The sequence below is a fragment of the Phyllobates terribilis genome, unplaced genomic scaffold, assembly GCF_046119375.1.
Source record: "Phyllobates terribilis strain yellow unplaced genomic scaffold, ASM4611937v1 Scaffold_2__4_contigs__length_985480577, whole genome shotgun sequence".
Lineage (NCBI taxonomy): Eukaryota > Metazoa > Chordata > Amphibia > Anura > Dendrobatidae > Phyllobates > Phyllobates terribilis.
In genome coordinates, this window is record NW_027362762.1 from 192,828,207 (window position 1) to 192,851,855 (window position 23,649).

Genomic DNA, 23,649 nt, shown 5'->3' on the forward strand with positions numbered 1-23,649 from the left:
CATAGTCTTAGCCATACGCCAGGGAAATGCAGGGCGAGGCACGCATGCGGCGATTGGTGAAGAGCCGAGACAGGGTGACGCTAGATCAACCTAGGTGGTCTCCACTTCCCCCCCCTTTCCCTAGAGTCTGGGCTCCCTTTCCCTCTTCCCTTTGTGTTGCACTAAGTCTTTCCCACACCTTACGTGACAGCTAGTGCCGACACAGCTGGAACAGCGCCGACACTGGAGGCGGAGTATGTGTGTTATTTTACTGATGCAAATAGTTGACTGAGACAATATTGTCTGAGTAGTGGACAACCCCTTTAAATTAGTTCAAACTTGCATCCAGTTCTAAAGAAAGTGGTTGTTTAAATCAGGTATTTTCCTGTGCCTTCACTACTAAGGTATGTTCACACATGGCTTTTTTGTGCCGAAAAAGTTTTGTGTTTTTACAATGCAAGCAAAGTAAATACAATGGGGAAAATAAGTATTTGATACAGTTCCAATTTTGCAAGTTTTCCCACCTACAAACAATGGAGAGGTCTGTAATTTTTATCGTATGTACATTTCTTCAATTGTGCGCGACAGAATCTAAAAAGAAAAAACAGAAAATCACATACTGATAGCGAATTTAGATTGTAAGCCCCAATGGGGACAGTGCCAATAATGTCTGTTAAGCACTGGGGAATTAATGGCGCTATATAAGTGAGTAAAATAAATAAATAAATTGTATGATTTTTAAATAATTAAATTGCATTTTATTGCATGAAATAAGTATTTGATCACCTACCAACCAGCAATAATTCTGGCTGTCACAGACCTCTTAGTTTTTCTTTAAGAAGCCCTCCTACTCTGCACTCATTACCTGTATCAATTACACCTGTTTGAACTTACCTGTATAAAAGAAACCTGTCCACACAATCAATCACACTCCAACCTCTCCCCATGGCCAAGACCAAAGAGCTGTCTAAGGACACCAGGGACAAAATGGTAGACCTGCACAAGGCTGGGATAGCCTACAGGACAATGGGCTAGCAGCTTGGTGAGAAGGCAACAACTCTTGGCGCAATTATTAGAAAATGGAAGGGAAACAAGATGACTGTCAATCTTCCTCGGTCTGGGGCTCCATGCAAGATCTCGCCTCGTGGGGTAAAGATGATTCTGAGAGAGGTCAGAAATCAGCCCAGAACTACACGAGAGGACCTGGTCAATGATCTGAAGAGAGCTGGGACCACAGTCTCAAACCTTACCATTAGTAACACACTATGGATTAAAATTCTGCAGGGTACGCAAGGTCCCCCACTCACGCCAAGCATGTCCAGGCTCATTTGAAGTTCGCCCATGACCATCTGTATGATCCAGAGGAGGCATGGGAGAAGAACATGTTGTCAGATGAGACCAAAATAGAACTTTTTGGTATCCACTCTACACGCCGTGTTTAAAGGAAGGATGAGCACAATCCCAAGAACACCATCCCAACTGTAAAGCATGGTGGGGAAAACCTCATGCTTTGGGGGTGCTTTTCTGCAAATGGGACACGACGACTGCACTGTATTAAAGGGAGGATGGATGGGGTCATGTATTGTGAGATTTTGGCCAACAACCTTCTTCCCTCAGTAAGAGCATTGAAGATGGGTCATGGCTGGGTCTTTCAGCATGGCAATGACCCTAAACACACAGCTAGGGCAACTAATGAGTTGCTCCTTAAGAAGCATCTCAAGGTCCTGGAATGTCCTAGCCAGTCTCCAGACCTGAACCCAATAGAAAATCTTTGGAGGGAGCTGAAGCTCAATGTTGCCCCGAAACCTGACAGATCTGGAGAAGATCTGTATGGAGGAGTGGGTCAAAATCCCTGCTGCAGAGTGTGCAAACCTGGTCAACAACTAAAGGAAAGGTCTGACCTCTGTAATTGCAAACAAAGGTTTCTGTACCAAATATTAAGTTCTGTTTTTCTATTGTATCAAATACTTATTTCATGCAATAAAATGCAAATTAATTATGTAAAAATCAAACAATGTAATTTTCTGTTTTTTATTTTTAGATTCCGTCTCACAGTTGAAGTGTACCTACGATAAAAATTACAGACCTTTCCATTTTTGTAGGTGGGAAAACTTGCAAAATCGGCAGTGTATCAAATACTTATTTTTCCCTATTGTACATAGTCTGCATTTTTTTCCTTGCATCTTTTGAGCCTCTGGGTCTCCTTTGAAGTTCACAACCTGTAAATTCTTTCATCGTTTTTGCAGCGTTTTTCACCTATTCAAATGAATGGAGGGGGGACACGCTGCAAAAAACACTCTTAAGAACGTGTCAAAAATGTGCTTATTTTACCCAGCTTTTTTCCCTGCCAAAACTGTGTTTTGGTGCAGAAAAATCTGCTGCTTAAAACGGTGCATGTGAACATACCCTTATAGTTATGTGGTTAAAATGATTAAGACCCCATTTGGACAGCCAGTTTAATTTTCTGCTTTGTTTGCGTCTTAGTAATGTGTTAGAAATAGATGGATCTCTGTACATTCTGCGATGGTCCCTGGAGAGTACTGCAATAAGTGCTGCATTAAGGCTGGGCCTTCCCCGGGCCAGACATGACCTCAGCCTCCGTGATTAGAAATCCTAAATACCATATAGGACTGTCTCGTCTTTAGAGGTTTTTAACTACTGTACATACATGGACTCTCTTCTGCAACCTTTTACTTTGCAACGCTTATCTGTATGTTTTCTATCCTGTTTATCTTGTCATCCTCTGTCTTCCTTCTGCATTAAAACACGAGTAACCTCAGTTTCCTCACAAACACTGATAGTATCATGGGCACGAGTCACGTCATAGTAACAAACAACGGAAATAAATACCAGGGTGTGGTACCGCAAACACATCAGAAACCAAACACTTCTGTATTTTTGGCATTCAATACATTTTAGGTGAATATAGTCATTGGTCTGCTGTTTTTCTGACTGATATTGGTTGTGATATTGGTAAAGGCTGATAAATGGTCGCTGTACGTCCAGAGACGTTTGCTCTGATTTGATGAGATTCTTAGAATGTGCTGGATAATCTGTGAATCCCTATAAAGGGCCGGCCACGAAGTATCTCCCTTTTGACTAACCCGCCGTCTACTGCCTGTTGTCAAGTACCATCTGTCCCTAGTAGTGATGAGTCTTCACAACTGATCCTAGACAAAAATCCATCTCCCTGCTGGGAACTATGAGAGCTGGCACCCCAGTGAGTCACTAAGGTCTCTGAATGGCTCTCATTGGGGGTAAAATGATGGTGTTAATGGTTACTCTCTAAATCACCATTCCACCCAGATAATAAAATGTACATGTTCTCCTGTTCTTCTTGGTCTGCAGTAAATTGCTCTAGTTAGTTCACAGTTCTTAATTGTTAAAAAAAAAAAAAAATCTGACCCTGCGTTGCCTGAGAAACGCTCTGCAGAGATCTGAGGCTGACCCTCCATGTTCTGCCTATGATTTCATGTTTGAATTGGTCCAGATCATACCGCGAATTGTCCCCATTCAGTTGACTTCTCCATCTTTGCCTATCAGCAGTGGCTTTCATGTCGTAAGTGACATGACTTTTTCTGACACAGATTTCAAATCCTCCTCGGAAAATTGCTTCCATATAAACTATGTTACAGATTCACATTGGAGATGGGAAAAAAATTGAATTTCTTGAGGATTTTTGTGAAACTTGCTCAATGGGAACATACCTTTTTAGAGCAATACAGGTGCTTCTCACAAAATTAGAATATCATCAAAAAGTTAATTTATTTCAGTTCTTCAATACAAAAAGTGAAACTCATATTATATAGAGTCATTACAAACAGAGTGATTCATTTCATTTCAAGTGTTTTTCTGTTAATGTTAATGACTATGGCTTACATCCAATTAAAACACAAAAGTCATTATCTCAGTAAATTAGAATACTTTATAACAACAGCTTGAAAAATGTTTTTTAAATCCGAAATGTTGGCCTACTGAAATGTATGTTCAGTGTCTGCACTCAATACTTGGTCAGGGCTCCTTTTGCATCAATTACTGCATCAATGCAGCGTGGCATGGAGGCGATCAGCCTGTGGCACTGCTGAGGTGTTATCGAAACCCAGGTTGCTTTGATGGCAGCCTTCAGCTCGTCTGCATTGTTGGGTCTGGTGTCTCTCATCTTCCTCTTGACAATACCCCATAGATTCTCTATGGGGTTAAGGTCAGGCGAGTTTGCTGGCCAATCAAGCACAGTGATATTGTTGCTTTTAAACCAGGTATTGGTACTTTTGGCAGTGTAAACAGGTGCCAAGTCCTGCTGGAGAATGAAATTTCCATCTCCAAAAAGCTTGTCGGCAGAGGGAAGCATGAAGTTCTCTAAAATTTCCTGGTAGAGGGCTGCGCTGACTTTGGTCTTGATAAAACACAGTGGACCTACACCAGCAGATGACATGGCTCCCCAAACCATCACTGATTGTGGAAACTTCACACTAGACCTCAAGCAGCTTGGATTGTGGCCTCTCCACTCTTCCTCCAGACTCTGGGACCTTGATTTCCAAATGAAATGCAAAATTTACTTTCATCTGAAATCAACACCTTGGACCACTGAGCAACAGTCCAGGTCTTTTTCTCCTTGGCCCAGGTAAGACTCTTCTGGTGTTGTCTATTGGTCATGAGTGGCTTGACACAAGGAATGCGACACTTGTAGCCCATGTCCTGCATACATCTGTGTGTGGTGGCTCTTGAAGCAATTACTGCAGCAGTCTACTCCTTGTGAATCTCCCCAAAATTTTTGAATGGCCTTTTCTTAACAACACTTTCAAGGCTGCAGTTATCCCGGTTGCTTGTGCACCTTTTTCTACCACATTTTTTCCTTCCACTCAACTTCCCATTAATATGTTTGGATACAGCACTCTGTGAACAGCCAGCTTATTTAGCAATGACCTTTTGTGGCTTACCCTCCTTGTGGAGTGTGTCAATGACTGCCTTCTGGACATTTGTCAAGTCCGCAGTCTTCCCCATGATTGTGGAGCCTACTGAAACAGACTAAGGTACATTTTTAAACGCTTAGGAAGCCTTTTCAGGTGTTTTTTGTTAATTATTCTAATTTACTGAGATAATGACTTTTGTGTTTTCATTGGCTGTAAGCCATAATCATCAACATTAACAGAAATAAACACTTGAAATAGATCACTCTGTTTGTAATGACTCTATATAATGAGTTTCACTTTTTGAATTGAAGAACTGAAATAAATTATTTTTTTGATGATATTCTAATTTTGTGAGAAGCACCTGTAGATTATGTTCTAGTTGCAATCATTGTAAATTTGGAGCATGTTTTTGCCATCAGGTCACCCAGCTTTCGTGTATACAAATTATTTTTAGACAGATTCTGATTATAAAATGGTTAACTAAAGTGATATCCTGTAAAATGAAATTGAGTATGTTTATTTTATTGGTTTCTAGATCTTTCCAGACCATCAACCTTTAGAAGATGAATCTCTACATGTTGCAATATAGTTGTAGAAATGCTGATGATCAGTTTTGAATGATAACCAATCTGTTTGGTTTGTTCTTGCAGGTCACCTTTCCTGACATAGAAAAAGTAGAATGGCTGAACAAGGTAAGTTTCATCTTTTGTGAGTGATTGTATTAGCTGTGGTAGAACGCTCCCTTCTGTAGTGTTGGCACATCCTATCTATTTCCGCTAAGATATTTATAAACAACGACCAACATAGCATAAATCAAAAAAGACCGGGTTAGGATCCCGGGTGACCGGGGCTAACCCAGGGAGCCTACTCAAATCATGTTAGAAACACAAGAACGACTAGGAGTACAATTTGCTTACAAAGAAGAAAATTATTTATTAATCAATAGGTATACAGTACCAAGTTTTAAATATCATCAGCATAAGAAAAGGGGACAAAAAAGTGCAAAGTGCCTATCCAAAGCCCCCCAAGATGTAATGCGTCCCATCCCAGTTTTGAAAAAATCACTAGGGTCACCAAGGAGCCCACATAAATAGTCAGGGATACAAATAAAGAGTGCTCCTATCAAAGTTGGATCACACTCAACAGTATAGTAGTGACCTGAACAGATATGAAAAGGACTCAACTTGCCATGTGGCAAAAAAATGTATGTACTCACCACAGGGACAAGACCAGGCTGGATGGAAGCGCAAATGGGGGGGGGGGCACAAGGTAGCAGGTCACTACTGTAGTGGTGAGTGCGATCCAACTTTGATAGGAGCACTCTTTATTTGTATCCCTGACTATTTATGTGGGCTCCTTGGTGACCCTAGTGATTTTTTCAAAACTGGGATGGGACGCATTACATCTTGGGGGGCTTTGGATAGGCACTTTGCACTTTTTTGTCCCCTTTTCTTATGCTGATGATATTTAAAACTTGGTACTGTATACCTATTGATTAATAAATCATTTTCTTCTTTGTAAGCCATTTGTACTCCTAGTCGTTCTTGTGTTTCTATTTCCGCTAAGAGCCTGAGCTTCTGCTGTGCAGAGTGTGCATATGCTGTTAATGGGGCTGGAGGTGGGGGGATATGAAGAAGTCCCTGCCGGACACTTCCGGAGGCTTTTTATCCCCATTGAGAACGAAAGGAGCTGGAAAATTGAAATCCATCATGCCCGATCCTTCTTTGTCATGACACTTGCTATTTGGGTAAAATCAGGACACCTCCATACACTTTAGATGGTCAGCCGGTGCTACTGAAATCAGCAGTTTCAGCCGACATTAAACTGAAATTTATGGCAACCGACAGGTCTGTCATGTTCAACGGGAAATTAACAAGACAAAGTTGTTGTTTTTTTGTATGAACAACTATATATTACCAGTGATTAAATTGGTTTTTACCTAAAGTCCTGTTAAAATTATTATTACATCATATTTGTCACTTACGAGTCCGGTTGATTAAAGGGAATCTGTCAGCAAGTTTTTGTGAGAGCAGTATAATGAAGAGACTGAGCACCTGATTCCCGGGATGTCACTTGTTAAGGAGCTTGCTATAACTTCAGTACAATCAGTGTTTTATCAGCAGGAGATTATCACTGCCGGACTAGGTGTTGCGTGCAGTCAAGTCTGGCTAACCTGAGTATCCCTCTCTCTCACCACTGATAGGCAATTTGCTGGCAATCAGTGGTGTGAGCGGGTTATACACAGCTCAGCATTCTCACCACTGCTACATCTACAGCAGAGAAAACATGGATTCTATCCAAACTAGACCAAGTGATGCATCACTGGTTTCAGGGTCTCTGTCTCTGCATCATGCTGCTCTCGGATTCTATAGCGAAAACTTGCTGACAGATTCCCTTTTAAGGAAAAAATCTTTATTTACATATTATGTCATTGTAATTGGCGCAACTACATTCATGCACTGGGTATCTTACTACATAAAGAGCTTAATGTTGAGGTGAGTCCGAGAAAAACATCAGCTGACGTTGGAGCGATGATTCTGTTGTTGTAGATGACGACGATGAAAGGGAACATTTTCCTATTGAATTTTTAAATGGCTTAACCCCATCAGGCATGCCAAGTCATTGCCTTAGACTTGAGGTGGGCAGCATTATTATGTTGTTGAGAAATTTGAATACAAAACGAGGACTCTGCAATGGTACACGATTAGTTGTAACATCATTGAATAGAAATGTTCTTGAGGCAGAGATTTTAACAGGATCAGCTGGAGGTGATAAGGCATACAGAGAGATTTCCACGCCATCTGCCCTGGGCAATTCACTTTTTGAATTGGTGAACGTCTCTGTAATCGTCTAAATTTTATTTTTGTTTTCCGTAATGCTGTTTACTAATTTTATTAATTATGACAATGTTTATCGTGTAAAAAGGCTGAAAGTAAATAGACATGGGTAATTTGAGTTAGAGATACACACACACACACACACACACACACACACACACACACACACACACACACACACACACACACACACACACACTTTGCATATGCATCTTAGGTTTTCATGTTTTCTTCAATCCCCATCCAGTTGGCTTTCCCTGAATATTGTCCTAGTAGGATTGGCTGTCTGTAAATCGGGAAGTGACTGAGACTTCCATCTATAAAGCAATGTGTAGGATTCTCATGTGCAAATTCTTCCGTTTCAGATTCTCGCACAGATGTGGCCTTTTATCGGGCAGTACTTGGAGAAGCTGCTCATAGATACCATTGCACCATTGGTCCGTTCATGTAACACACACCTCTCTACGTTCCACTTCACAAAGATCAGTGTTGGAGAGAAGGTAAGCCATGCCATTCTGTGTATTTCTGTCTTAAATAAGTGTAATTGTTTCTGCATTTATACATTTGCTAGTACTTACTATGGCCACATGTGAAAATACAAATGAGAGTAAGTTCAAGAAGTTTTCCCATTTCAGCCATGGATAGCTGAAATAGGAATACCTATCAAAGTTGTTCAGTATTGCTTAAACACTCGCCTGGACTTTGCTGTGCTGGTTCTGTAACTCCAATTCACTTGGGGATTTATGGAAATGGCATTGGCACTGCCTGCTCGCCTGTTTTAGTGAGCCCATCTACCTCTGCCCCCAACATATAGAATAATATTTCCATTTCTGTCATGAATAGCTGACATGGTTATATCTTTTTTTTTAAAATCACAAATGTCAACATATTTGTATGGCACTCCACCCATCAGCATAAGCCGTCTTAAACTAGAGCTGGATCCTGTCTGCCCTTAAAATTATAGTCTTTCAGCCCTGGAGAGGCCTTATAAGGTTAGGGACCTATCAAAAGGGTACGCCTTTCAGCGGCTAATGGGCCCTCATGAATTGGCCAACTTGTGCGCTAAGAACCTTAGTTTTTTGTTACATATTTACTATAGCAGTAATTCAGTTCCAATTTCATATACACTGTGTGCAGAAATATTAGGCAAATGAGTATTTTGATCACATGATACTTTTTATATATGTTGTCCTACTCCAAGCTGCATAGGCTTGAGAGCCAACTACCAATTAAGTAAATCTGGTGATGTGCATCTCTGTAATGAGGAGGGGTGTTGACTAATGACATCAACACCCTATATAAGGTGTGCTTAATTATTAGGCAACTTCCTTTCCTTTGGCAAAATGGGTCAGAAGAGAGATTTGACGGGCTCTGAAAAGTCCAAAATTGTGAGATGTCTTGCAGAGGGATGCAGCAGTCTTGAAATTTCCAAACTTTTGAAGCGTGATCACCAAACAATCAAGCATTTCATGGCAAATAACCAACAGGGTTGCAAGAAGCGTGTTAGCCAAAAAAGGCGAAAAATAACTGCTCATGAATTGAGGAAAATCAAGCGTGAAGATGCCATTCGCCACCAGTGTTGCCATATTTCAGAGCTGCAACGTTACTGGAGTATCAAAAAGCACAAGGTGTGCGATACTCAGGGACATGGCCAAGGTAAAGAAGGCTGAAAACTACCACCTTTAAACAAGAAACATAAGATAAAACGTCAAGAATGGGCCAAGAAATATCTTAAGACTGATTTTTCAAAGGTTTTATGGACTGATGAAATGAGAGTGACTCTTGATGGGCCAGATGGATGGGCCAGAGGCTGGATCAGTAAAGGGCAGAGAGCTCCACGCCGACTCAGACGCCAGCAAGATGGAGGTGGGGTACTGGTATGGGCTGGTATCATCAAAGATGAACTTGTGGGACCTTTTCGGGTTGAGGACGGAGTGAAACTCAACTCCCAGACCTACTGCCAGTTTATGGAAGACAACTTCTTCAAGCAGTGGTACAGGAAGAAGTCGGTATCGTTCAAGAAAAACATGATTTTCATGCAGGATAATGCTCCATCACATGCATCCAACTACTCCACAGTGTGGCTGGCCAGTAAAGGTCTAAAAGAAGAAAAAATAATGACATGGCCCCCTTGTTCACCTGATCTGAACCCCATAGAGAACCTGTGGTCCATCATAAAATGTGAGATCTACAGGGAGGGAAAACAGTACACCTCTTGGAACAGTGTCTGGGAGGCTGTGGTGGCTGCTGCACGCAATGTTGATCGAAAAGAGATCAAGTAACTGACAGAATCTATGGATGGAAGGCTGTTGAGTGTCATCATAAAGAAAGGTGCTATACTGATCACTAATTTTTTGGGGGTTTTGGTTTTGCATGTCAGAAATGTTTATTTCTAAATTTTGTGCATTGATATTGGTTTACCTGGTGAAAATAAACAAGTGAGGTGGGATTATATTTGGTTTTTATTAAGTTGCCTAATAATTCTGCACAGTAATAGTTACCTGCACAAACAGATATCCTCCTAAGATAGCCAAATCAAAAAAAAAAAAAAACCACCCCAACTTCCAAAAATATTAAGCTTGGTTATTTGAGTCTTTGGGGTTGATTGAGAACATAGTTGTTGATCAATAGTAATCCTCTAAAATACAACTTGCCTAATAATTCTGCACACAGTGTATGCAATGTTTGCATGTTATAGCATTTCAGAGTGCAGCTTTTTTTTCTTTTTTCTTTTTTTTTAATAATCTTTTGCATAAATAAAATAAAATAGTAACGTAGGTTGAATAAAGACCTAGATCCATCAAGTTCAACCTTTCTCCCCCAATTATACTCCCTACACTAACTTCTTAACTTACTGGGACCATTTTTATCATTACTGCACTATTACAATTACAAATGAACCAGTTTATAATTTTTTAATTAGTTTTATTTTTTGTATTAATGTTATTAGTGTTGAGCGAATTTGTTCGGCATTTCAAATTTGGGTTCGTGTTTGGGGTTCCGGCTTGTTCACGCAAAAAAAATCGGCTCCGAACACGAACCCAAATTTGAAATGCCGAACAAATTCGCTCAACAATAGTTATGATATTACTAAAATCCCTATACCTAAATCTGTTGATCCAGAAGAAGGCAAAAACTCCAGGACACATTGAGCCAATTTGCGTCACAGGGAAAAATTCCTTCTTGAGCCCGAGAAAAGGTGATCAGTACAAGAACCCTGGATCAAATGTACTACTATAGGTGTAACATTTTGTCTAATTTAACTGTAACCTACAATGTTATGTGTATCAAGGAAATCGTCCAGCCCTTTTTTGAAAGCTGTTATAGTGTTGGCCATTAGTACCTCTTGTGGTAGGGCATTCCACAGTCCGACTGCTCTGACTGGCATTTTCTAGATGTTTTTTAGCTCAATTTAATAATGAAAAAGCCACTGGAAGTTTTCATGCAAAAACACTCAAAAACACACCCTTTCCTGTTTAGATGCCGGTAAAGTGCAAGAAAGTAAAATAGATTGCAATTTGTTGTCTTAAACAATATTCAGTAATGCTGCTGGGGAAAGCAGTGATATTTTGGGTGATTTCCGCTTTGATTTTAGTGTTGCACAGCTGCTGATAAATAAACCACTGATGTGTTGAACTGCACAAAAACAGTGAAAACAAGGCCTCCTATAAAAATAAACCTCTTTTATTAATTTAAAATGTAAAATAATATAAGGAGAAGGTGTCACACACACAAACTGGTGACACATATCGGGCAGAAACCTTAAATGGTGATGTATGTATGTATGTAGGTAGAGAGAGAGAGAGCGATAACATGTTCTAAGTAAATATATTTTTAAAGATATCTGTACAAATGGGGATCCACGGTTGCGTCATGCAGATTTTTTTGTATGGGATAGCCGGCAGCTGTCAGAAGTATCGCTGGAGGTCCAATGTATTTTTGTGTGCTGTTAATCCTATTGTCCATAGTATTCACAGCATTCCGGATGTTATAACAACATAGTATTTTAATTGTGTTTTTTTTTTTTCTTTAAAGTTGAACCTCTGGTTTGACATGAAATTCTCACCAGAAATCTGCAACAACCCATCCAATCCACACAGGGAAAGAAATCAAACCATACAGGTTTAAATTATGTGTAATAATGAGAAATGACACAGGGAAAAAGTATTCAACACGCTTGCTGAAATGGATTTAATATTTCATACAAAAGACTTTGGTGGTGATCACAGCTTCAAGATGCCTCCTGTATGGAGAAACTAGTCGCATGCATTGCTCAGATGTGATTTTGGCCCATTCTTTCGCACAAACACTCTTCAAATCCTGAAGTTTCTGTGGGCTGCTTCTATGAACTCTGAGCTTTAGTTTCTTCCATAAATTTTCTCTTGGATTCAGGTCAGGTGAGTGGCTGGGCCAGTCTAGCAGCTTTATTTTCTTTCTCTGAAACCAATTGAGAGTTTCCTTGGATGTGCGTTTGGGATCATTGTCTTGCTGAAATGTCCACCCTCATTTCATCTTCATAATCTTGGTAGATGTCAGCAGATTTTTATCAAGAATGTCTCAGTACATTTGTCCATTCATCCTTCCTTTAATGATGAAGTTTGCCAGTGCCGTATGCTGAAAAACACCCCCACACCATGATGTTCCTACTTCCAAAATTCACTGTTGGCATGGCGTTTTTGGGGTGATATACAGTGACTTTTGGCCTCCAAACATGGTGTGTATTATGGAATTCAAAGAGTTCAATTTTGGTCTCATCTGACCAGACTATATTCTCCTAGTATTTCACAAGCTTGTCTAAATGTTGTTGAGCAGACTTTAAGCATGCTTGAACATGCTTTTTGGTCAGCAATGAAGTCTTCTGTGGTGAGCATGCATACAGGCCATGGAGTTTGAGTGCATTACTTATTGTTTTCTTTGAAACAATTGTACCTGCTGATTCCAGTTCTTTCTGTAGCTCTCCACAGTTGGTCCTTGGCTCCTGGACAACTCTTCTGATAATTATTTTAACTCCTCTGTCTGAAATCTTGCAGGGAGCACCTGGTCATGGCCGGTTTGTAGTGAAATTATGTTCTTTCCACTTCTGGATTATGGCCCCAACAGTACTCACTGGAACCTTCAGCAGTTTGGAAATTCTTCTGTAACCAATGCCATGAGTATGTTTTGCAAGAGTAAGGTTTTGAAGGTCTTGAGACAGCTCACTGGTTTTAGCCATCATGAGATGTTTTTTATGTGGTATCTGGGTAATGAGACATATTTTTATAGGCCATAAGTTGAACCATCTGATATTATGTTTCACTAAGTGGCAGGATTGCTTTCTAATTACCGATAGATTTCAGCTGGTGTCATGACTTTACATGGCTTTGCACTTCTTTCTTCATGTGTTCAATACTTTTTTTTTCCCTGTGTCATTTCTAATTATTACATACTAGATGGTGGCCCGATTCTAACGCATCGGGTATTCTAGAATATGTATGCGGCCGACTGGGCGCAATCAGCAGAGCGGTGTTTTAAATCTGGCGCCAAAATCGCTGATTGGTCGCAGGCGGCGGCCGCGACTAATCAGCAGACCGTGTTAGTGAGGACTGGAGAGCGTGTTTAAATTTGGCACCAAAATCGCTGATTGGTCGCGGCCGGCAACCGTGACCAATCAGCAAAGCGGTGTTAAAATTTGGCTCCTATATCGCTGATTGGTCCCGGCCGGCGGTCGCGACTAATCAGCAGAGCGGGGTTTAAATTTGGCTCCAATAATGCTGATTTGTCGCAGTTGCCGGTCGCGACTAATCAGCAGAGCGGTGTTTAAATTTGGCGCCAATATCGCTGTTTGGTCGCGGCCGGCCACTGCGACCAATCAGCAAAGCGGTGTTTAAATTTGGCGCCAATAATGCTGATTGCTCGCGGTTGCCGAACGCGACTAATCAGCAGAGCGGGGTTTAAATTTGGTGCCAATACTGCTGATTGTTTGCGGGCGGCGGCCTCGACCAATCAGCATAGCGGTGTTTAAATTTGGCGCCAATATCGCTGATTGGTCGCAGCTGGCGGTCGCGACCAATCAGCAGAGGGGTGTTTAAATTTGGCGCCAATATCGCTGATTGGTCGCGACCGCCAGCTGCGACCAATCAGCTAAGCGGTGTTTAAATTTGGCGGCAATAATGCAGATTATTTGCGGCCGCGATCAATCAGCAGAGCGGTGTTTAACTTTTGTGCCAAGATCACTGATTGGTCGCGGCCGAAGACCGCGACCTATCAGCGAATCGTATTGGTGAGGACCGGGGAGCGTCGCTGCCTGTTCGGCTACTTCCGCTGCGAGAAGCCGGGAGATGAGCGACTGCTCGCAGCAGAAGTATCCCGACCCGCAGCGACGCTCCCCGGTCCTCCCTTGACACCCTAGCCGCATGGATGTCAGCGCCGCTGCCTGTGCGGCTACTTCCGCTGCGAGAAACCGGAAGATGAGCGGCTGCTCGCAGCAGAAGTATCCCGACCCGCAGCGCCGCTCCCCGGTCCTCCCTTCCGCATGGAGGTCAGCGGCGCCGGCGGTCGAGGTCCTTCTGCTGCTACCGGCCGGGAGATGAGCGCCTCGCGCCGGTCATCTCCCGGCTGCATCTCCGTCCCGCAGATGAGCCGCTAACGGCCGCCATCTTTTTTCTGAAATCCCGCGTCGCTGATTGGCCGCTGCCGGACCAATTAGCAACGCGGGATTTCCTGGACAGACGGACGGACGGACGGGATAAGATGATTATATATATATAGATAACTTAATTTATGGACATCTATGGTTTGATTTCTTTGCCTGTGTGGATTGGATGGGTTGTTACCGACATCTGGTGAGAATTTCATGTCAATTGCACCTTTAGAAATGATATTTACTTAGAAAATTGGTGACGTTTTCAATACTTATCTCACCTGCTGTATAATATATGTGATTTAAATAATTTATTCACGTGGATGATGTCAGTAGTTTGCAAGCATAATAAGTACAAGCAATATACACTATGTGTCACTACTTCCCCTAATCATGGACTTCCGGGATCCGGGCTGTGGAACGCACACCACAGCACTACAACCTCATCCGGGTCAGAGGCCACAGCGCAGGCGCACGCTTCCAGCAATGCCAGACCCATGTGAGCCCGAGAGGATGGTGACTAAAAATGATAAAGAATAATAAAACTGAAAACTATGGACATTTATATAAATATATAATCATGTATGTGGAACCCATGTGCAATGAGTACATAATTATAATACAAAATTAATAAATATTCAGCATTTGCAAAAAGTGACTAATGCAAATGCCTTCAATATATTGTCATACCTTGTAGCCAGAATGCCAGTAGTGAACCATTCAGGATCTTGGGAAAGTGGTGTGTGCATGTGTACTAGTGTGTTGACCAGAGCAGGCGTCTCGCTGGCCTAATAATGTAAATGTGGGGACCCTCTGTGGGGTGCGCTTAGCTCATTGTTGACGTACTGCAATAGGGGAGTGGACTAGCGATTGGGAAGCAGAGCCCCCCTTTACGGTCGCGTCTGAGGCATGACTGTCTTGAGCGAGTGGTCTTCTTGACAGTGAATGTATTTACATTTTGTAATTTTACATAATGAACACCTTGAAATATGATTATTATGGTGAGGAAACTTTCATGTGTATAGATGTTTTTTTTTAAACCTCAGAGTAAATCAATTACTTGGTTTCTTAACAGCTTCACGCTGTAAGCTCTGTGTTTAAAAACTTGCTTTCCCCAAAGGGCAAGTCACGCATCATAATGGTTCGCTAATTAAGTAACTAGAACTTGGATTACATTAGCAAACTCATGAGCACACTGGCAAAGTATATTCAGGACAGATTTAATTTTATTGTTTGAGTATAAATTGTTGATACAGATGGCAGCAATTTTGTAATACTGAGCATTAGCAATCAGTAATGTAATGTAGATATCTTTTGTACCGTGTTAATCAATAGATAGAAAAATATAAAAATTTCAGAGCCATCAGTGGTTGATACCATCTTTTCAGTTAGCCATTAAAAGTTAACAGGTTGCAAGCTTTCGAGACTACTCAGGTCTCCATCAGGCATAATTAAGAGACTTGAGTAGTCTTGAAAGCTTGCAATTTGTTACCATCTTTTCAGTTAGCCTCTCAAAGGTATGAACCACTGAGGATTCTGAAATTTTAATATTTTTCTAATGTAATTTAATATAATGTTATACTTAATGGACATTTGTCTTTTTTTAACTGTTTATGTACCTATAACATGATTGATCACACTCTGATTTTCTCTGACACTTTAATGGTGTGATTTTTTTCTCTGTGTTGGTCAGGCTCCAAAGGTAATCGGTGTTAAAGCCCATACTGAAATGGATAAAAAACAAATTATTTTGGACATGAATCTGAGGTGAGTTTATGACTACAAATTGTACAAGTTTAAAAATCTTAAAGGAAAATTTTAAGATGTTTTTGGTCTCCTCTTCCGTCATAAATGGGTATAATTAGGGCAACCCTAAATAAAATACAATCTAATGATATTTGGTCTTACCCTTTTAAGAAAGGGAGCACTGCAGTCTCACTATTTTGATAGATCTTTGAGACTTCATGTTTGTGAGCTGGAAGATACAAAGAATTGGAGATGTGTATTGCGGTGTTACCGTTGTTTCACATCATTCTGAATGATATTATAAAGAGGCATTGTAAGATAAATTCCTGAGTATTACATACCTCCCAACTTGTTCCAGGTCCACTGGGACAGTCTCAAATTGGGGGAGATGTGTCGCTGTCCCAGGAGGTCATACCTATGTCCTGACTGCAGTTCTGCAGCCCCGCAGTGCCTCCTCCGTGCAGGCATAGATGACAGACGACGCTGTGATTGTTCAGGACCTCCTCAGGACCTTACAGCAGGGGCGGCACCTGACTATGTTCTGTACATTCATTAACTCTTTGATTTTCTTGATGTCTGGTCAAAAACTCTTGCATGGTATATAGCAGCCTTAACTGTGAGCAACAGGCCTTATTGCCAAAGATAGGATATGAGCGTTTTCTCTGGCTCCATCTCTACATGCTGTTCTTCAATGTAGGCATATTGTACTGGTACATAGAGATGCAGCTCTGTATACCATTAAACTTGTATGCACTAACTAAATATATATCTATATAGTGTAAGAGATTCCACTCTTTGGCAGCAGTTGAGGTGAGCACATGCAGCAAAGTTCTTAGACAAATTGGAAGACTTCTTAAACTTCATAAATGTTCAAATGAAAACAAATGGCCTTTCACCGGCAAAATAGTATAACCTAATATAAAACTATCTCTCAGTCTTTCTGGCTCACCCATTTACAATTGTCTCCATGCTTAGTCAGTCTTAGCCGAAACTGACCAAGACAACAGAGGTGTTTTCACCTCTACTCCCAGACAATAACTGAGGCAGCTCAACTGCCTTAAATAGCCCCTCTAATCCTGGAGGTGGAGATATGGGAATGGCCAGGCTCACCCAGCTCTTGTGGCTGTTCCTAAAACCTGGACCCACAATCTGGGCCCATTAAAAAAGCCTCCCAGCACTAACAGTGCTGCAGACTGCTCTCCAGGCTCACATCACTGAGGTTATTCACCTTGGTGACACACATCTCCCTTCCAGGACCTGTCCAGCTGACACCTTACAATGGATATATGAATATTTATCTACATACATGATATCATATATCTACAATAGATATGATAATAAGTGTGAAAAACTTGTTGCATCATTCCCAAGAAGACTCATGGCTGTACTAGCTCAAAAGGGTGCTTCTACTCAATACTGAGCAAAGGGTCTGAATACTTATCACCATGTGATATTTCAGTTTTTCTTTTTTAATAAATTTGCAAAAAATTTCTACATTTCTGTTTTTTTTTTTTTAGTCAAGATGGGGTGCAGAGTGTACTTTAATGAGAAAAAAAATGAACATTTTAGAATTTACCAAATGGCTGCAATGAAACAAAGAGTGAAAAATTTAAAGGGGTCTGAATACTTTCCGTACCCACTGTGTGAATATTTACATAGAGGTGTGCTGGTATGTAGATCTTTATTTTTATTTACCACTACAATGTGCCTATAGAGAAGAGCATCATGTAGAGGTGCAGCAAAAGAAAACTCTTCCATCCTTGACAATACAGCCTGACGCTCATATCTACCGTATTGGAGAGTGTGAGTTTGAATCCTGGGCAGGACCACACTATAGTCCACTGATAGCTATATAGAGTTATGTCCCCACCTCCAAAAAAATAACATTTTGTTTATTCATGATAAACTTTGTTTTACGAAAGGGGTTGTCAAGGATTGGGACAAAAATCTGCAGGCACTCTGTTCCTACAAACTCCTGAATCATGACCGTGTGAAGTGTATACGCTGTCTGGATTCTCATGTATTGCCAGTGTGAGTCGGGAATCATGTGACTGTATGTATGCGATTTGTATACTTGTAGTCAGTCAATTAGCTTCCCACCATAGAAGTGAATTGACAGAATCTGGATGAGTTTAGTCAGCATGTGGCCACTTGAATGCAAATCATTACTGCCTGCTTACATCTGGAATATTGGGGAATTGAGACAGTGTGCACACCATCACAATTCGGTGTTCTACAGTCACATAGTGCCTCCAGACTTTTGCTCCAAGCCACGAAAAACCAAATAAACCCTTGTTTACACATCCAATTTTCATTTTATGATTTACATTTTTTCCTTGACCTAGAGTGAGGGCTTGTATTTTTTGCGGGACAAGTTGTAGTTTTGAATGACACCATACATTTTTCCATATATTGTACTGAAAAATTGGAAAGGAATTCCAAGTGACATGAAATGTTGGGAAAAATGCAATCTCAACAGGTTTTTTTTTTTTTTTACAACATTTGTTGTCTTTACACTATTGATTCATCACTTTCTAACATTTTGTTTGTGACCAGGGGAGAATGAAATAGTAAATGGGTGTGATTTAGGGCATGGCTAAAAAAAATCGGTGACGTGCTGCTATGTGTGCCTCATAATCTGTCCCTCTTTTTTTAAAAAAAAAAAAAAATAATAATAATAAATTGGGAGGTATGATGATGTTATGGAGGAGGCTAAAAACTGAGGTAAATGAAGTCAGTCTCCTGAGTCTGTGTGTGTACAGTAGTGAGAGACTTTTTTAGACTAACCATTTAGAAGCAGTTATGTCCTCCTCCTTTATCTGGGCTGCATAATATACAGTGGCATCTTATTACATGGCTGCTAAATAGCAATACTCTGTATGATGTAAAGATCAGGCTCCTGTCAGATGGTTGGGATATTTTCTGCCATTTTTGCATTTTGCCGATTCACTTCCCGTTTGAGATGCATTGCTGAATAAATTCACAATGTTTATCATTCTGTTTTGGTGAATTTATTTATGAGAAAAATAGGTAAATTTATTCTCCCATTGTGTTCTATGGACCAGTGAGTTGACAAAATAGCGAAACAAGCCAAATCCTTTGACCTAAGTGCGAGGCTCCACTTTGCCATTGCAATTCTGTATAGAATCAGTTGGTTTTACCATCTTGATGTTTACAGAGTTTGAAGATGTCCTTGTATTTTATAGATTAGATGGGAAGGAACCCTGTCCTTTGTTACCCATGCTTATCTCTTTATTGTTGCTTTTTTCTCAATGAAACACTAATCTATCTATAATCTCTACAGTTATGTCGGTGATATGGAAATAGATGTTGAAGTGAAGAAGTATTTCTGTAAAGCTGGAGTTAAGGGGGTGCAGGTGAGTCATGTCATTGTGGTGATAAGACACAGATTTGATGAATTGTAAAGTGACATTTCTGAAATGTTCTATTCCCCTATCATGTATGACCTGATAACGATTTCTTTTCATTAGCTTCATGGGATGATGCGAGTAATCCTGGAGCCGTTGATAGGTGATGTTCCAATCATCGGAGCTATTACCATATTCTTCATTAAACGACCGGTAAGTTAACATTAATTTCTTAAAGAGAACCTGTCAGCAGGCTTTTGCTAAGTAAAATACAGATATGACCATATTGGCGCTGTAATAATGATTAAAATACCTGTGGTGCAAAAGTTTGTTTTGTGTTTTTTGTATAAGTGGTGTTTGAAGTTTTCCGGTAATAATATTTCTGTGGGTCCGGGCGGACTGTGGTCAGGCTCTTTTCTTGGTGCTCTGACCCCTCTGTCATCCTCCTGACAGGGCATTTTAAATATCGCGCCCTCGCGGTAATTTTTGTGGTCTTCGAAAAAGCATTAGGTCTCCAACAAAGTGGCGCTGTCAGCGGCTCATGCACAGTCTCATCTACAAGCCATCGATTCGATTTCTCAATCTGTGCACGCGCAACCCACTGTGTACAGAGGACCAGCGCAGAAGAGGAGACGTATATTGCTGCTGCTCAGGACAGCTTGTTAGTGAAGCTAACATCGGAACAGATTTGACCGCGTGTGTGCCGCCGACTGCGCCATTTTTTTTGGAGATCTAATATTTTTTCGGAGACAGCAGAAATTACTGCACTGGCTCGATATTTAAATTAGGAAGCAAGTCACTGATGGATCAGTGCCCTGTCATTCAAACAGGAGGATATCTATACTTGGCAAAATCCTTCTGACCGGTTCTCTTTAAGGAATCTACACACAATTTAACTTCCTGTATTTGGAAATATATATTGTGCATTCTCATGACAATTCAAGGTTAAACTCAAAGTTCCTGATTTTTATCTCCCCTGATATCATGTCAGGAGGTCCCCATATACATGATGAACCTTTTGATCCTTCCAAAGTTGGGGGATGTGGCCAACTTTAATGTGTACCCTCAAGAAATGCCATTTCGCTTTCTGCATTATACATCCCACCTGTTTACAGGTGTCACAAAATAATCAATCTTATTCTTTTCTGACTTGTCAGTGGGTTTTAATGTTGAGCGGTGTGTATGTATGTACAATCTCACGACAGACCAATTATTAGAATTTTTTATTTTTTTTCTGGTAGATGTTAGACTTAAACTGGACGGGGCTTACAAATTTACTGGACATCCCTGGCTTGAAGTAAGTAGTCATCTAGTAAACTCTCAAATATTGTCTCGTAATTCATAAACTCTACTTTTGTGTCCTAATCTGGGTTATTTATATGTATTTATTCATTTGAGCTCCGATGGAAATACTGTTTTGTTTTATGTGAACCTGCTTATAATGGAAACTTCTTGGACCATGCTTCTCTTTTAGTTTTATGGTGGCCATTCAAACGTTTGTAAAAGCCATCTATTATTCCTGTGATGGCTCATCTCCATGGAAAGCAAAAAAGTCGGGTGTTTAACTTCAAACCTACCTATTCTTATCTCCCCTGAGATCAACTTTTTGGGGTATAGTCAATTAGTCAATTGGACTCTATACACATTAGGCCTTTTTCACACACTGATTTTGTGGTGTACTTGATGTAACCCTTTGTACTGAAAAAAAAAGTGTTTAAATAGAATACAATAGGAAAATCATATCTATCTGAAAAGACTATCCGTTTGACATACATTTGTGCAGCTATCCATTTTGATCCATTTCTTTTTTAAGGAAGCAAACAAACAGTCTGCTGTGCTGTCAAATGAGTATGGATGTATATCTTAATACTTCATGACATGGACAATTAATTAGCTGCATTGTTTTCTTGAATCAGTGTCATGTCAAAAGGTCACTGTTTTAACAAACCGTACAATCAAAATAAGAAACTTTCTAATATGTCTTATCAGAGAAATTTGCTTCCTCTTCCATTTTTCCATTTAGAAGTCCTTTCTTCCCTATCATTCACTCTGAAAAAGCTCAAATCAGTCTTGGTTAAAGCAAGATGGACTGCCAGCTCACTGAAGTATCTAGTTACAGCTCATATTTAACTATATGGAGGGGGGAAGAGGAGTGAGGAACACGCATTACAGTGAAAGATCAGACAGACACAAGCAGATTGTGCAACATCTTCTAGCAAGTTTATTTCACTTCAGTGCTGGATTCACAGCCACACTGCTCAGTACTGCTGCATTATGTTCTCCATGTTGCTTCTGTCTGTGTGCTAGAAAGAAGAATTCACAGAAAATATAAGATAAACATAAAAATTACCCCTTTTATAAATTAGTAAATCTTAACGGTGGCGCAGTGGTTAGCTCTGCAGCCTTGCAGCGCTGGGGTCCTGGGTTCAAATCCCACCAAGGACAACATCTGCAAGGAGTTTGTATGTTCTCCCCGTGTTGGCGTGGGTTTCCTCCAGGTTCTCTGGTTTCCTCCCACACTCCAAAGACATACTGATAGGGAATCTAGATTGTGAGCCCCGATGGGGACAGCGACGATAATGTATGTAAAGCGCTGCGGAATATATTAGCGCTATATAAAAATAAAGATTATTATTATTAATTAGATAGACTCAATAAAAACACCCAAATAATACCACAAAACTACCTACAGTATCTCTGTAAGACCCTAATACTTAGTTGCCCGTACCTGAGCCGTGAAGGTTGGCACTCCAAAATTGCATAATAGCGTCCATGCTCAACATTGGCTAAATCCTATTATTCCCTAATAAGGCACTTAAAGGCTACAAAAGGCAAAATGGTAATAAACAATTTTAGCCTATTGATACTGCTTTAGGAATAACAAAAAGACAGCATGCAGTATATAATCAGAGATGAAATCAAATATACCTCCATATTATATGGAGGAGTACATTTTTACAAAGACATATTACCAGCTTCACGCGTTTTCCCTGTGAGATATTGGGTTAATTCAGAAGGCAAGTCTTCAGTTCTAAATTGGACGATGCAGAGTGATGCCAGATGAGGAACTAACTGAAGTATCAAGTTACAGCTCCTATTTAACAGTATGGAGGAGGATGAAGAGGAGTGAGGAACTGCAGTACAGTGAAAGTTCAGGCAGGCAAAAGCAGGTCATGCTGCAGCTTCTATCAAGTTTATTTCACTTCAGTGCTGGATTCACAGCCACGCAGCTCAGTATTGTTGTATAATGTTCTCTATTCTACTTCTATTTGTGTGCTATAAAGAATGAAGAGCAGGAAATCCTCTGGTTCTGTATCCTGTGTATCGGACACACCACAGCAGCAAGTCTCCTTCACAAACAACTGGACATTACAGATAGAGCCTGCAGAGGGGAAAAGTATTGAAAAATGCAGGATACAAGTTATATAATGGCCAGAAAGTGTTATTCTATATGTATGCACCAGTGTCAACTTATTCTGAAAATTTATCTGAATTGACCGGTGTGTTTTAAGTTTTTCTAATTTATTTTTATATCTTTAGTGCAATATCAGATACAATGATTATGGACATCATTTCTGGCTTTCTTGTCTTGCCAAATCGTCTCACCATCCCACTTACCGGTGATCTTCATACAGCAGAACTACGCTCCCCATTGCCTAGGGTAACTTAAATTTTTCCTATATGTAAATATTAGTTCTTTCTTCCTCCCTCCACACCCTGTTCCCAGCTATGAAGACTCATCAGCGGAGGTCCGAGGAGCCTGATGTGCTGCAGTCGACTTGTGGACAAGGATATCTGAGAACAGGGTTGAGGTTATCATCAGATGGTTGCCAGAGATGCGCTGACTTAGGTGCAGACGTTTGGCATTTTATTTGGGATTGCGTGTTCATACGTCGATACTGGGGGGAAATGATCAGTACACGGTCACAAATCATTAGAGCCCCAGTAGATTGTCGGAAGCGGATGTATTGAGCAGACTCACGGGGTGAGCTCGCCCCATATCCGGTAAGTAAAGGCTGCACCTCCCTTTTAACAACTGCAGGTAGGGCGAAGCTTCACCCACGACTGATAAATGCCGCTCTGATAGAGGCATTAGCAGCGTGCCGGCATGTAGGAGCATTATTCTATGCTCCCATCTGTGCGCTGTGACATGATCGTGGGTTGCCAATGAGTTGCTATTACAGCCAAGG

At 40.7% G+C, this 23,649-nt stretch overlaps 1 protein-coding gene across 1 annotated transcript in view; it reads left to right on the forward strand.

Annotated features, from left to right (window-relative positions):
• ESYT1 (extended synaptotagmin 1) overlaps nt 1-23,649 on the forward strand; it is a 95,912-nt gene that overhangs the window by 22,552 nt on the left and 49,711 nt on the right. The window contains exons 2-8 of the mRNA XM_073663730.1: nt 5,540-5,581; nt 8,092-8,226; nt 16,039-16,112; nt 19,396-19,468; nt 19,583-19,672; nt 20,701-20,756; nt 23,000-23,120. Of these exons, the coding sequence (XP_073519831.1) occupies nt 5,540-5,581; nt 8,092-8,226; nt 16,039-16,112; nt 19,396-19,468; nt 19,583-19,672; nt 20,701-20,756; nt 23,000-23,120 (591 nt within the window). The remainder of the gene's footprint in view (nt 1-5,539; nt 5,582-8,091; nt 8,227-16,038; nt 16,113-19,395; nt 19,469-19,582; nt 19,673-20,700; nt 20,757-22,999; nt 23,121-23,649) is intronic.